This window comes from Amblyomma maculatum, chromosome 5, assembly GCF_055883805.1.
Source record: "Amblyomma maculatum isolate TAMU_Amacu chromosome 5, ASM5588380v1, whole genome shotgun sequence".
NCBI lineage: Eukaryota > Metazoa > Arthropoda > Arachnida > Ixodida > Ixodidae > Amblyomma > Amblyomma maculatum.
In genome coordinates this window covers 48,403,600-48,418,793 of record NC_139348.1, presented here as the reverse complement: position 1 = coordinate 48,418,793, position 15,194 = coordinate 48,403,600, and the positions used below count along the sequence as shown (strand labels likewise).

Sequence of the window (15,194 nt, the reverse complement as noted above, 5' to 3'; positions counted from 1 at the left end):
AGAGTACCGTTTCCAAAAACCTGCTTGATCCTTTGCTTGATTGCAATCTAAGGTTGTCCTGATTCTATTAGCGATTACCTTAGTAAATACCTTATACGTTACAGACAGTAAGCTGATTGGTCTGTAATATTTAAGGTCCTTAGAGTCCCCTTTCTTGCGAATGAGGATAATGTTTGCATTCTTTGATGGTTCCGGTACCGTCGATGACCCCAGGCACTGCGTATACAGGGCGGCCAGTTTTTCTACCACGATATCCCCCCCCGTCCTTCAGCAAATCTGTAGTTATCTGAACCTCTCCAGCTGATTTCCCCCTTTTCAAAGTTTCTAGTGCTTTCTTGACCTCGTCCTTCGTCACTGGTGGAACGTCCGACTGTTTTTCCCTACCGGAAATCTCATTACGGTCCTGACTATTTTGGCTACTGTAGAGATCTGTATAGAACTCCTCGGCTACTTTGACTATCTTGTCTATAATCGTGATAACATTGCCTGCCTTGTCCCTAATCGCATACATCTGGTTTTTGCCTATGCCCAATTTCTTCTTTACCGCTTTAAGGCTTCCCCCGTTCTTTACAGCATGCTCAATTTTCTCCATGTTATACTTCCTTATATCGGCCACCTTGCACTTATTAATTAGCTTTGTTATCTCGGCCAATTCGATCTGGTCTGTTGGATTGGAAGCTATCATACTCTGGCGTGTTTCTTAATCAAATCTTTTGCTTCCTTAGACAGCTTACCGGTATCCTCTCAAACTATCCTACCGCCTACGTCTACCGCGCACTCAGTAATGATATCTCTGAAATTATTGCTCCTTGCTTCTAGGGTAATGTCGCCATCCTCGGTTTGAGCTGAATACCTATTCTGTAGCAAGATCCTGAACTCTTCTGCCCTCCCCCTCACCGCAAATTCGTTGATGGGTTTCTTTCTTACTAATCAGTTGCGTTCCTTCTTCAGATTTAGGCTAATTCGGGCCTCACCATCCTGTGGTCACTGTATCGCACTTTCCAGATTACCTCTACATCTTGAATAATGGCGGGGGCTGAACACATTATAAAGTCGATTTCGTTTTTAGTCTCCCCATTAGGACTTTTCCATGTCCATTTACGGTTCTTCCGTTTGCTGAAGAAGGTATTCATGATTGGTTAGTTATTGCGCTCTGCAAGCTCAACTAGTAACTACCCCCTGCTATTCCTAGAACCAATGCCATAGTCACCTACTGCCTAGTCTCCTACCTGCTTTTTCCCTACCTTGGCATTGAAGTCGCCAATTAGTACAGTATACTGCATCTTTACTTTTCGCATTGCCGATTCTACATCTTCATAGAAGCTTCAACTGCCTGGCCATCATAACTACATGTAGGTGCATAGGCCTATGCAGCCTTCAGTTTATACCGCTTATTAAGCCTAATTGCGATGTCTGCCACCCTCTCATAATACTATAGAATTCATCTATATCCCCCGATATATACTTATTGACAAGGAAATCTACTCCTAGTTATCGCCCCTCCGGTAAGCCTCCATAACACAGTACATGTCCATCCTTCAGTACAGTATATGCCTCATTCGGCCTTTTAACCTCACTAAGCCCTATGATATCCCATTTAATGCCCTCTAGTTCCTCTAACAGCACCGCTAAGCTAGCTTCACTAGCTAGGGTTCTAGCATTAAACGTTGTCAGGGTCAGTTTCCAATGGCGGCCTGTCCAGCGGAGCCAGGCATTCTTAGCACCCCCTGCTGCGTCACAGGTCTGACCGCCGCCATGGTCAGTTGTTCCGCAGCCGCTGGTGACTGAGGGCCAGGGTTTTGTGGAGCTTATCATGAGAGGTTGCGGCCAATTACTGCACCACGGTGGCCAACTCCTGTTCTGGTGAGGGAGTGCGTTGCCGGAGGTGTTCACCGGCATCAGGTCGCAGCCCAAACCTGTTTATGCAATTCCATCGACACGCGGATATTTTTTTTTTTTTTTAATCCGGTGGAGAATTGTGCAGCATCGGGATTTGAGCCCGGTCCTCTTGTATGCGAGGCAGATGTTCTACCGCTGCGGTATCGCTGCCTCCTGCAGATGTTAAGGAGCGGCAGATATATTTTATTTTTTTTTGCGAGAGAGCGTCAACTATTCTTGCCTTCGTGCTGAACGTATGTAGTAGCATAACCTAAAGTGACTGCGGATGTTAAGGAGTGGCAGATATTTTTTTTTTGCGAGAGAGGGTCAACTATTCTTGTCATCGTGCTGAACGTATGGAGTAGCATAACCTATAGTGACTGCGGATGTTAAGGAATGGCAGATATTTTTTTTTTTTTTTGCGAGAGAGGGTCAACTAATCTTGTCGTCGTGCTGAACATATGGAGTAGCATAACCTATAGTGACTGCGGATGTTAAGGAGCGGCAGATGTTTTTTTTGCGAGAGAGGGTCAACTATTCTGTCATGCTGAACGTGTGGAGTAGCATAACCTATAGTGACTGCGGATGTTAAGGAGCAGCAGATATTTTTTTTCTTCTTTTGCGAGAGAGGGCCAACTAATTTTGTCGTCGTGCTGACCGTATGGAGTAGCATAACCTATAGTGACTGCGGATGTTAAGGAGCGGCAGATATTTTTGTTGTTTTTTTTGTGAGAGAGGGTCAACTAATCTTGTCGTCATGCTGAACATATGGAGTAGCATAACCTATCCCCTTCGGGCGCCGTGTCCCCGTCCGGGGACGTGAACTTTGCGCGCCCTGCTGTGTAAAAGTCGAAGCAAGAACGCAATTTTGAATCGGCCAAAACACGCCCCCTGAGCCGCCTTAGCGGACAAGTGGCGCCATCTTACACGAAGTCAGCAAAATGCTGCCGGAAATGCGCGGGAAACATGGATGCCATTACCTTCTACGAGCTACGAGTAAGTGCTCCTTGTTTTGCACAAGAATGCTAAATTGGGCGAGTTGGTGCATTCGCATTTTAGGAAAACGTAGCGCAAAGAAGACAAGGACAAAAAGAGAAGGAAACACACACAAGCACTTACTCACAACTGATTTTTTTATTCGAAAAGCAAACAGAATATATAGGATACAAGATATTATCAAATACATCTAATAAAGTGGTGAGATTGACAAGAAATTGACAAAAATGTGGAGAAAGGCAAGTCTGCAAAGATACACACGTGAAAAAACTACTTGACCACTGATTCTAGGTATGTAATCTCTAAGTTTGTTAAGTTAATAGAAGCTTCACTAACACACTTATCCCCTCCTTTCATGATATGGTATGCCTCTATAATTTCTCGTGTGCGTTGATTGCGCGATGTGCCAAGAATGATAGTTTTATCGAAAATGGGGCGGCATTTACACTTCGTGCAATGTTTAGGCAAATTATCTTGTGATGTAGGGGTTAAAGAATTTCTATGTTCGAAGAGCCGGATATTCAGACAACGGCCAGTCTGCCCTATGTAGAATTTTTTACAAGAAAGAGGAATTTTGTAGATTACCTGCGTTTTGCACTGTACAAACCTAGATTTATGGTTGACATAGCAGCGATGCTCACTTTTTAACGCGTCTGCCTTTCTTCTTACCAAGGCACACACACCTGACAATTTCGTGGGGGCTGACATTACTGTGCCTACATCATAGTGATTGGCGACATTCCGCAAGCCATGTGAAAAACGGTGCACGTACGGCAGAACAACTGGTTTCCTTCTATTGCTGCAACACTTAGACTTTTTTGTGTCCTTTCCCTTCACCCAAAGCAGGAGTTTATCGCATCTGCTACTGATTAAAGAAAGCGGATAACCAGAATTGCTCAATCTATTCACTTGATCGAGAAAACTTTCACAAATTTTATGCTCACAAGATTTAATTAAAGCAGAGCGCAAACAAGACGAGACAATTGCGTTTTTCACCACTTTGGAATGTCCGGAGCGAAAATGTAGTAAAGGCTTAGATGATCTAGGGTGATAACTCCAACACACATGCTTATTCCCAAAATGAAGAGATAAGTCAAGAAATTGTAGAACATCATCATTGGGCAACTCACTTTCTTTGAAAACCTTTAAAATATTAACAACAGTATTTTTCGTTACGTTGATGATTATTTAGTCCTTCTCCCTTCCAATCGGTTCAATCTTTCTGTTGTTAATATTTTAAAGGTTTTCAAAGAAAGTGCTCATGGTTTGAACTTTACTTTTGAGTTGCCCAATGATGATGTTCTACAATTTCTTGACTTATCTCTTCATTTTGGGAATAAGCATGTGTGTTGGGGTTATCACCCTAGATCATCTAAGCCTTTACTACATTTTCGCTCCGGACATTCCAAAGTGGTGAAAAACGCAATTGTCTCGTCTTGTTTGCGCTCTGCTTTAATTAAATCTTGTGAGCATAAAATTTGTGAAAGTTTTCTCGATCAAGTGAATAGATTGAGCAATTCTGGTTATCCGCTTTCTTTAATCAGTAGCAGATGCGATAAACTCCTGCTTTGGGTGAAGGGAAAGGACACAAAAAAGTCTAAGTGTTGCAGCAATAGAAGGAAACCAGTTGTTCTGCCGTACGTGCACCGTTTTTCACATGGCTTGCGGAATGTCGCCAATCGCTATGATGTAGGCACAGTAATGTCAGCCCCCACGAAATTGTCAGGTGTGTGTGCCTTGGTAAGAAGAAAGGCAGACGCGTTAAAAAGTGAGCATCGCTGCTATGTCAACCATAAATCTAGGTTTGTACAGTGCAAAACGCAGGTAATCTACAAAATTCCTCTTTCTTGTAAAAAATTCTACATAGGGCAGACTGGCCGTTGTCTCAATATCCGGCTCTTCGAACATAGAAATTCTTTAACCCCTACATCACAAGATAATTTGCCTAAACATTGCATGAAGTGTAAATGCCGCCCCATTTTCGATAAAACTATCATTCTTGGCACATCGCGCAATCAACGCACACGAGAAATTATAGAGGCATACCATATCATGAAAGGAGGGGATAAGTGTGTTAGCGAAGCTTCTATTAACTTAACAAACTTAGAGATTACATACCTAGAATCAGTGGTCAAGTAGTTTTTTCACGTGTGTATCTTTGCAGACTTGCCTTTCTCCACATTTTTGTCAATTTCTTGTCAATCTCACCACTTTATTAGATGTATTTGATAATATCTTGTATCCTATATATTCTGTTTGCTTTTCGAATAAAAAATCAGTTGTGAGTAAGCGCTTGTGTGTGTTTCCTTCTCTTTTTGTCCTTCTCTTCTTTGCGCTACGTTTTCCTAAAATGCTCCTTGTTTTCTTTCATTTTTCACTGTTGCGAATTTAGGCTGACCAAAACGTTAGCATTTTTTTATCAAAATAAGGTCGCGTGAATGTGAAACAACCGCTGTCATCCTTGTTAGAAACGTATTAAGCATTGCATGCCCTTTCGAATGTTTGCGTCCCCGTTCGGGGACACGGCGCCTCAAGTCCGCCGTTCCCAAATGCTCCTTTTCGGAGTGTGCGGCCTCGCTCTCGCACTAACATGAAGAATATCTCATCTTTTCAGGCATTTCCAAGCACGGCGTAGAAAGAAGGAGGTTGGATGATGACACTGCAGAAAATATATTTCGAAGAATTCAAAACGGCGACATTTCAGACGAAGATCTCTCCGATGACGAGCACACCGAGGAAGAAACGCAAAATACGGTAATGATGCCTGTTTTCTGTTTTTGAGGTTTGGAAATAATGTGGCGTTTTTTTTTTCAGATTTCTGCCACAAATAGCACAGCGCTGAGTGCAGGAGCATCGTCAGGAACTTCAAGCGCGCAGGACAAACAAGTGCCAGATGTGTCGTCGAAGAAGGTGACAACATTCAAATGGGTGGCCCAAGCTTTTCAACCTAACCACACTGACTGCACCTACCAGCCTAAAGGTGGATCAGTGCCAGAGGACCCTATGACATACTTTACCCGGTATTTTTCATCCACACTTTTTCGTGACCTTGCAACTTTCACTAACATGTACGTGCTCCAAAAAGATGTAACTGTGCTGGGAACTTGCGAGGAAGAAATCAAAGTTTTCTGTGGAATCCTCATGCTCATGGGAGTTTTAAAATTTCCGCGGATTCGAATGTACTGGCAAGCCTCAACAAGAATTCCCGCAATAGCTGAAGCCATGACAGCAAAGTGATTGTTTAGAATAAGAGCCGCGCTACACATTACAGACTCAAACGCGCCGCGGGACCCTGCCAGCCAGGACAAGTTTTGGAAAGTGCGCCCTGTAATAGAAGCCATCAGGTCACGGTGCTTGCAGCTGGAACCCTTGGAACACAGTAGTATAGATGAGCAGATGGTTCCGTTCACAGGCCGTGTCCCTGCAAAACAGTTTGTGAAGGGAAAGCCGAACCCGGAAGGGGTGAAAGTGTTCGTCCGCTGCAGTGCCGATGACTTAGCTCATGACTTTGAGCTGTACCAAGGTAAGGGAACAGGGATCAGTGCGCAGCATGCACATCTCGGACTTGGCGGGTCAATTGTCATGCGTCTTGTCGAGACAATGCCAAAAGAAAAGAACCTGAAGTGTTTCATGGATAATTATTTCACCTCAGTGCCACTGTTCCTGGAACTGAAAGAAATAGGCATTCTTGCCAGCGGTACAATTCGAGCCAACCGGTTGTTGAAGTGCTGCTTAAAAAGTGACAAAGAAATGAAGAAAGAAGGTCGGGGAAGCATGGATGAGAAGGTTTCTGAGAAAGGAGACATTGCCATTGTGAGATGGCAAGATAATGGAGTCGTGAACATGGCATCCAAACAAATTGGAATTGGCAACGTTTGAAAAGTCAAGCGATGGAGCGAGGCAAAAAAGGAACATATTGAACTTGAATGTCCAGAAGTGATTGTGCAATACAACACGTACATGGGAGGGGTCGATAAACTCGACTTCTTGATGTCACTGTACCCCCTTACAGCAAGAACTAGAAAGTGGCCGGCGAGGGTAATTTCTCACTTTCTCTCTTTTGCGCTGTGCAACGGCTGGATTGAATACCTGAGAGACGCCAGTGCAGAGAAACTTGCACAAAAAAGTACTTTGGACTTGATGGCCTTCCAAACAGACATTGCGAACAGCCTAATCGCGTTCAACAGAGCACCTCCAAAAAAGCGCGGTCGGCCAAGCAGCGAGTACTCTGAGCCTGTTGCAAAGAAGGCTAGCCCGCATTTGCTACCGACTGCAACCATTAGGTATGATGGCTGCAATCAATGGCTGGAGTATGTCAGCACACCGAACTCTCCGCGCTGCCGCGGAGACGGATGCACAGCAAAGTGCCGGATTCGCTGTCAAAAATGCCAAATTTTTTTGTGCGTGTCAGCTCAGAATAATTGCTTTTATCTTTTTCACACCAAGTAGACACTAAAGAGTTGCTTATAAATAAAGCAGCAAATAATTCATCATATTTTGTGCCAGCTGTCACAAAAACACTACCGCAGGCTCTGTTAGTAGTGTGCATTGTTTTTTTCTGTATTGAGGTGCTCTGTCCCCGCATGGGGACAGCACAAAATACATTGAAGGGAATAAATGTTTTGCTTCAGTTTCTTCAAGACTCGTGATTTGAAGCATGGAGAACACAAAATGGTGCTCATATATTTGTTTTATTGCAAAACATTTATTGGCGCCTGAAGGGGCTATAGTGACTGCGGATGTTAAGGAGCGGCATATATATATATTTTTTTTTTCTGCAAGAGAGGGTCAACTAATCTTGTCGTCGTGCTGAACGTATGGAGTAGCATAACCTATAGTGACTGCGGATGTTAAGGAGCCGCAGATATTTTTTTTTTGCGAGAGAGGGTCAACTAATCTTGTCGTCGTGCTGAACGTATGGAGTAGAATAAAAAAAAGTGACTGCGGATGTTAAGGAGCGGCAGATATTTTTTTTTGCGAAAGAGAGTCAACTATTCTTGTCGTCGTGCAGAATGTATGGAGTAGCATAACCTATAGTGACTGCGGATGTTAAGGAGCGGCAGATATTTTTTTTTTTTTTTTTTTGCGAGAGAGGGTCAACTATTCTTGTCGTACTGAACGTATGAAGTAGCATAGCCTATAGCGACTGCGGATGTTATGCAGCGGCAGATGTTTTTTTTTTGCGAGAGAGGGTCAACTATTCTGTCATGCTGAACGTGTGGAGTAGCATAAGCTATGGCGACTGCAGATGTCAAGGTGCGGAAGATTCTATTTTTTTTTGGTAGAGAGGGTCAGCTACTCTTGCCATTGTGCTGAACGTATGGAGTAGCACGAGCTATGGGGACTGCGGATGTTAAGCAGCAGCAGATTTTCTTTTTTTGCAAGAGGGTCAACTACTCTTGTTGTCATGCTGAACGTATGGAGCAGCACAAGCTGTGACAACTGCGGATGTTAAGCAGTGGCAGATATTCTTTTTTTGTGAGAGAAGGTCAACTATTCTTGTCGTGCTGAACGTGTAGAGTAGTATAAGCTATGGCGACTGCGGATGTTAAGGAGCGGCAGATTTTTTTTGTTTTTTTTTCGAGAGAGGGTCAACTATTCTTGTCATCGTGCTGAACGTATGCAGTAGCATACCCTATAGTGACTGCGGATGTTAAGCAGCGGCAGATAGTCTTTTTTTGTGAGAGAAGGTCAACTATTCTTGTCATGCTGAACGTGTGGAGTAGCATAAGCTATGGCGACTGCGGATGTTACGGAGCGGCAGATATTTTTTTTTTGCGAGAGGGGGTCAACTATTCTTGTCGTACTGAACATTGCAACCTAACAAGAATAAGCTGCAGATGTTAAGGAGTGGCAGACAAATATATATATGTATCTTTTTTTGTGAGAGGGTCACATATAGACCTTATGCAAAATTGCTGCCATCTATCGAACCTTCAGCAACTGCGCTACGCGACGCCATGCTGAAGGGTTGAGTGATACCCCAGTCACACGGTCATTTTCAAAGGCGATTGAGTTGATAGCCTTCGAGATTTTCAATCCAGATCGAACTCAATGGAGTTGTGCCGCTGCTACACGGCAAAACACGAAGGCTGTTGAAATAGTTATGGTGTTCGGTGCCAAACGTTTGTGGCGCCACTATCATTGCTTTCTGTTTTGCTTAAAGAACTAAAATTTCTCTATAAATGCAAAATAAAATATAACTGTTGCCGTTTTCGGTAACTGCAGGTGTTTAGTTGTTATTCAAGGACAACGTTGTTGTTTTTTTAATGCATTGACGTTCACACGGCTGTGCTTTTCATTATGTTTTCTTTTCTTGGCGGCACAGTTTACAGTGATAGCACATAAATAATGCGCCCTAAAAAAGAGCGATGCTATTTTAAAAATATTAAGAACATTAATATTTCACCACGCAAGTTAAAGATATAAGATAGTATTGCTTGGTCATGTTTTTGTATCGTAAATGCGCTGTGCACGTGACGCTCCTCGGGTCAACACTAGAAACCTTGCGGACGTCCGAGGGCCTTCGAGATCTGGATACCATTCTGAGCTGCTCGGCTGATTCGATAGATTATCTACTCAATGGTCATTGAAAACGCCCGTGTGGCAGCTTTCGAAGGCCTTGGAGACCACAGGCAGTTGGTTCGAGGGACTTCGAAATGCCCGTGCGACAGCGGCATGAGTCGTCTGTGCTTACGGCTGCTGCTGTCACGCTAGTTGCGTCTGCTTTGTGCTGTCCTTTCTTCTCCGGTTCCAGGTTGAGATACACACTTAAGGTTATTATTATTTTTCACTATGCGGTTATTATCCTGTGACTATATACTCCCCGGCCTACCCCCTCCTTTTAGGAATTGTCACCCTAGATATATGCCTTATCAGGGCCCTTTGCATAGCCTCCCTTTGTAAGGTGCATCTTCACCAAACCGTCTTTAGTGGTGACTACTCACCTAACCGGCATAGTAGTCGTTTTTTTCCTGGTACTGCCGCTTTTACTTCTTTTGCAAGCTACAGAATCCCTGGTTTCATGGCTGATAAGTACATACTCAAGATGTTTCTTTTTTTTTTTTTCCCACTTCATGACCCACTTTCTTCTCACCCATCCTCTCCTCCCCCCTCTTTCGCACCCACTTTCCCCTCCCCAGCTTATCTTCTTCGGAAGCAAAAGCGTATTTAAACCCCTGCCAGTGATGATCGCTATGCCCAGACGAAGACAAGTCCACTTGTCGAAACGTTGGCTCATCTGCAACCTGAGGTGTACCCTATTTACCCTTGTTCGGTTCTTCTTTTTTATACCGTGCAAACCATCTTCTTCCTTTCGTTCTACCTGTCCTTTCCATGTTATTTGTTCGCATTCAGAGCAAATACTGACGGAATAATAGACGATTGACTTGTCCTTGTTGCCTAAATTTCAATTTTACTTCCTGATGCGATACTGCACTGCCAAAACATCTTGCGAATGGTGGCATCAGCGTACCTACAAAGGGCAAAACCTTAGCTGTTGCTCCGACGCATTCCTTGATAAACTGCTTAAATATGCGTCCATGAAAGTGCAGAACATATTGGTATTGCTTCCGGGTGTAAAAGATGTCTGCGATGTCATTATGCTGTGTCAGCCCCCGCAGGATGTTTTTGGGTTCAGCAGGGGCAGGGCTCAACTTATTACTGTGTATGGTATCCTGTAAGACTACGCGTACACGAAGGAGCTTAATGTTTCTTTTTTTTTAATATAGGACTAATTCCTATTAAACGCTACGCTTCAATGAACCTTCACAATTCCCAGTACAGAGCGCGCACTACTGTTCCCAACCTCTGTCTGAACTTTTAGCCACTGATGTATCTCGTTAGCATGTAAACAATCATATGATATAGCAGATCCCATATTTTATATGTTACTAAAGCTATATGTTACTAAAGCCCGTAACCACGTGAATTTGCTAGCGAAACGCTACAGGTCAACGACGTGATTCCGTGAGCGCTGATCCTCATAAGATATGTAGGTCCTGTTGCCATCATATCGTGGTTCTAGTTCGTGAAAATAAATATAACAGATACTCCTGTATGCGATGGCACATCGCAGAGTTCTGCCTTATACCCCGCCGCAACGTCAAGCTCCTTCGTGGACACGTATTCGAGCAGTGCTTTGTGCAATGCGCAGTTTTTGCATCAAAGTCATTATCCTCCCCAATGCCGCATTTTGTTTTCTTTTTCTTTCTGTAATTTTTGATGGAATTGAAGTATTTCAAATATTGTTTTCGTTGTCCATGTCATGTATGAGCTCAGTAGTGAGACAGGCACCAACTATCGGAGCCTATTCAGAAAAGCTTTTTTTGTTTGTTTGTTTGGTGGGGGGGGGGGGAGGGAGGGTAAGGTCTAATGGCTTTCTTTGCCTGTGAAGATTTTGAATAAATAACTAATAGCACTGCATTCTATTGCAATATTCAACATTAACAACATCCTTCACGAAATCGTTTTATGTAAACGCATAGTGAATCGTAACCATGGCAACCAGCTGTGTAGCTCCACAGGTGTTCCGCCATTGCGCTTGCTATAGGGAGGAAGAGGAGATTAGCAGCATCAAACAGATGTGCGCCAGCGCAGAGAGAAGCAGGAGCGTAGTTTCCACACTTTGCATGCATGCGCCGCTGCGGAGAGCTGACCGAGTGGAGCAGGAAAGTTTCTGTTGGAACCGCAATAGGCAGGACATGAAAGTGGATGCTGCCTATAACACCAGTGAACTATGATGCATTCAACGGAGTGCTGGTTGTGTACGGTGCAACACTTTGTCGCCTGCAGCCAAATCTTTCTCTACAAATCAATTTACAAGGAAAATATGAAAACATAACCGTGCCTGAGTAGGTGTAGGTGTCCATCATTCCGAAGTGTCTACCTAAAAGTACAAGGAGCCTTCCTTTACCCTATATTATAACTTAAGCCAATTATGTGAAAAAAATGCAGATTTAAAATGCATTGTTACAGGGGTTATCCCTAGAACAGTCACAGCTTTCGCTTTATCACTAGTTTCAAGCCATGCTTAAACCCCAACAATTTTTTTCTGCATTTGTTATACCATAAGGTATATTTAACTTGTTCATGTCTTCCAACACCGAATTATGTCACATGAGAACCACAGCAGCCATGCACTAAACCTTCCTCAAGTGACAATCTAAGGCTCAATCGAGCTAGACTTTCAGCTCGTCAAGCAATTTTAAAAAGTGGTTGTAATGACATTAGCAGAAACACTCTCTGGGGGAAGCAGTTAAATGTTCTGTTCAACGGGAATTCAATACATGCAAAACCTTCTCTACTTTCCTTCCTGTCCATTGCTCAAAGTCCAAGCAGGCACTCACCAGTTTTGCCCCAGTAGGCGAGTAGTAATATATGTCTGACATCTGATGCCTGGTGCCTTGAACGCCCATGGTACCTCGCACCACCATTTCCCGCCTGAACCCTACCATGCAAACAAAGACAGCAAGACTCATTCTCCCGCACCAAACGACTAAACCATTGACACAGCACCATAAAATTCAGCAGATAAAACACACATTCCTCAACCTCTTACATTATATGATACCACAGCACACTGACCTAACCCAAACCAACCTAACATGGCTCAACATCACTTAAAAGCCATGTTGAGCATTCAGAGCACTGTTGCAACAAACAACGTTCATTACATGTGAGCATCTGGCTAAACTCTACTTTGCAGTCTATGAGATATTTTAACAGATTAAAAGCGGGCAGAAAACATGCAACACACTTGATACAGCAGCACTACCACTTATCTGCAGGTACAGTCAAACACGGATAATTCTAATATTGGTTATACAGTCGAACCCAGATATATCGACCTCTAAGTTCGATATATATATATTTCAATATATAGAAATTGGCTTGAGACGCCGCTTGCGATTGTGAAAAATGATACTGTGTTTGTCATGTAATCAACCCACTCACATAATAAACCCCCTTCACTTTTGCCCCCGAAAATTTTTTCTAAAATAGCGTTCAATGGCGCGTCTCTCCCTTTCTACTTTCGACCGTCACATCCACAGCTTTTTTTGGCAGCGCGCCAAGATGCTGCGCAGCGATAACGTCATGGCGTGTTTATCTTTTGACTACACTTTTGATAGATCCTGCGGTGACAAGACGCAAACTTGCCAGAGTGCCCGTGATGGCTTGATTGCACAAGCCTGGTTCAATTTATCACGCTGGGCTTGGGCCGGGCGTGATCCACTGCCACAAAAACCATTGACAACCGTGATAGCTGTAAACGCCGCTTGAAGCGAGGAATGCTAAAAGTCGGCGTCATGATCGCAGCTGACCGCGTGCTTTCGTTGATTCATAGATGTAAGAATGGACGACTCGCAAAGAAGCAAAAAAAGAAAAAAAAGAAACGTGCCACTGCTTAAAGTCAGCAGCCACCATAGCTTACAATGCGCTGCACGTTCAGCACGACGGTAAGAATAAACTCCCTCAAAAAAAAAAAAAAAAGAGAAAATTAAGAACTATTGCTTCTTAGCGCTCGCAGCAACCGTAGCTTACGAAAGTCAAATCTCGATATAACGAATCCCGCGGGACCGCGAAAAATCATTCGTTATTTTGAAATATCGTTGTAATGAAAAATCTGCAATTATAGGCCAGTGGTCAAACCTAGGTATGAAAATGACGTACCTTGGCATTAGGTACGTGTGTAGACAAGCAAAACCTCAAGTGAAAAGGTTGCACTAACTCCAAAGCTGATTTATTTGAAGATATCCATTATTTTCTTCTGCCGCGTGCAGCAAACACGACCGCGCACTACATTACACCACTACAGCACATACACCTTCAGCTTTCCGGAACATCTCATTGCGTGCGTGATTGCACCGAGCGATGAAAGTACGGACTTTGTCCATGTGAGAAAAAAAACCAAAAAAACATCGGAGTTCATTATGACCCCATCTTCAATGCTTCCTGAGCTTTGAAAATCTTGTCTCGGTCTTTCATAATGATCGCGGCAGTCGATAGGACAATGCTAGCTGTCTGTAGAAGCCGAATCGCTTTTTCCCTGCGTCGATTTCTTGCAGTGAAAGCAGCTGCGTTCATATCTTCTTGGCACTTCGCTGGCTAATATCATCGCCAATCTCGTACAAACTTCGCAATAAGATAATCAGCGGCAAAAAAAAAAAAAAAAAAAATACCGTCCCGCACGCAACGATTGAGTCGCGTACGGCACACAACACAGGAAGAAAAAAAACGCAGGCAGCTAGGCCTGCCGGCTACTGCGTAATAAACCATAGCTTCATGGTGGCGCTAGGAGCTGGTCCTAGATGTCCTGATAATGATAGCTACAGCCCACGGACCATGCACGCAGAAACGGCGGTTTCTGTTTCGTTTCACGCGAGAGTTGCAATCTGCGGTGCTGTTAATTTTAGCCAAATTCGTAATACTGATGTTCCAAAATTATACAACGAGAAATAAAATACGTTCGTTATTCTGAAATATACGCTATTTTGAAATTCGTAATTCTGAAATAGTTTTACATTGAAAACATAGCAAATCTGCCGGGGATTCTTAAAAAATTCGTTAATTTGAAAAGTTCGTTAATGTGGTGGTCGTAGTAACGAGATTTCACTATTCAGAACGACGACACGAGACGTGCATCGCACGTCAGCCACCACGCGGAGAGCGTTCACAACACACACTGAAGAAAGCATCTGCCACGTGCTGAGCTGGCCTGTCCGTGCATGCGTAGTGCATACTACGAACGAAGACTGGGAAAGAGGGAGCAAGGGAAGAGATAAAGCTTGGCATAAGAGTGGGCACACACTTGCGCTTCACTCTATCGCGTTTCGTGCTGGAGCGCGGCAAACGATCACCACAGATATGCGTACCTTTGAGGAAAGGGCGCAGCGCTGCCTTAGACTAGCTGTCGCTAAACTGTGCCCTTTCATTACTCCCGCACGTGACTTGAAAACGTCAAGCGGCAAATGGCCAAGGGTGATGCAATCGTCATTGAGGAAGCCACACCGTCCATTGTGTGATGTGTAGTTCAATATATCGCACTCTGCACCACATACTGGAAGATGCACCTTCCCCAAATATGATTGCATCACCCTCGGCCATTTGTCGCATAATGCTTTCACGCCACGCACAGAAGGAACGAGAGATAACAGTTAGGCGGTGACCGGTCTAGAGCAGTGCCACGCCCCTTCCCCAAAGGCGTGCACATCTGTGGATTGTTTGTCATGCGCCAGCACATGTGCCATATGCGTGAAAGAAAAAGAGGGCACCGGTTTGACAATGACCGGTACGGAGCAAACACAGCCAATGCTGCCATG

General features: G+C 43.9%; 1 protein-coding gene across 6 annotated transcripts in view; it reads right to left on the bottom strand.

Annotated features, from left to right (window-relative positions):
- LOC146188269 (uncharacterized) overlaps nucleotides 1–15,194 on the bottom strand; it is a 219,207-nt gene that overhangs the window by 177,942 nt on the left and 26,071 nt on the right. For all 6 annotated transcript variants that reach the window (XM_084603714.1, XM_084603717.1, XM_084603715.1 and 3 more), the window contains one exon: nucleotides 12,222–12,322. In XM_084603714.1, coding sequence (XP_084459840.1) covers nucleotides 12,222–12,322 — 101 coding nt within the window. The remainder of the gene's footprint in view (nucleotides 1–12,221; nucleotides 12,323–15,194) is intronic.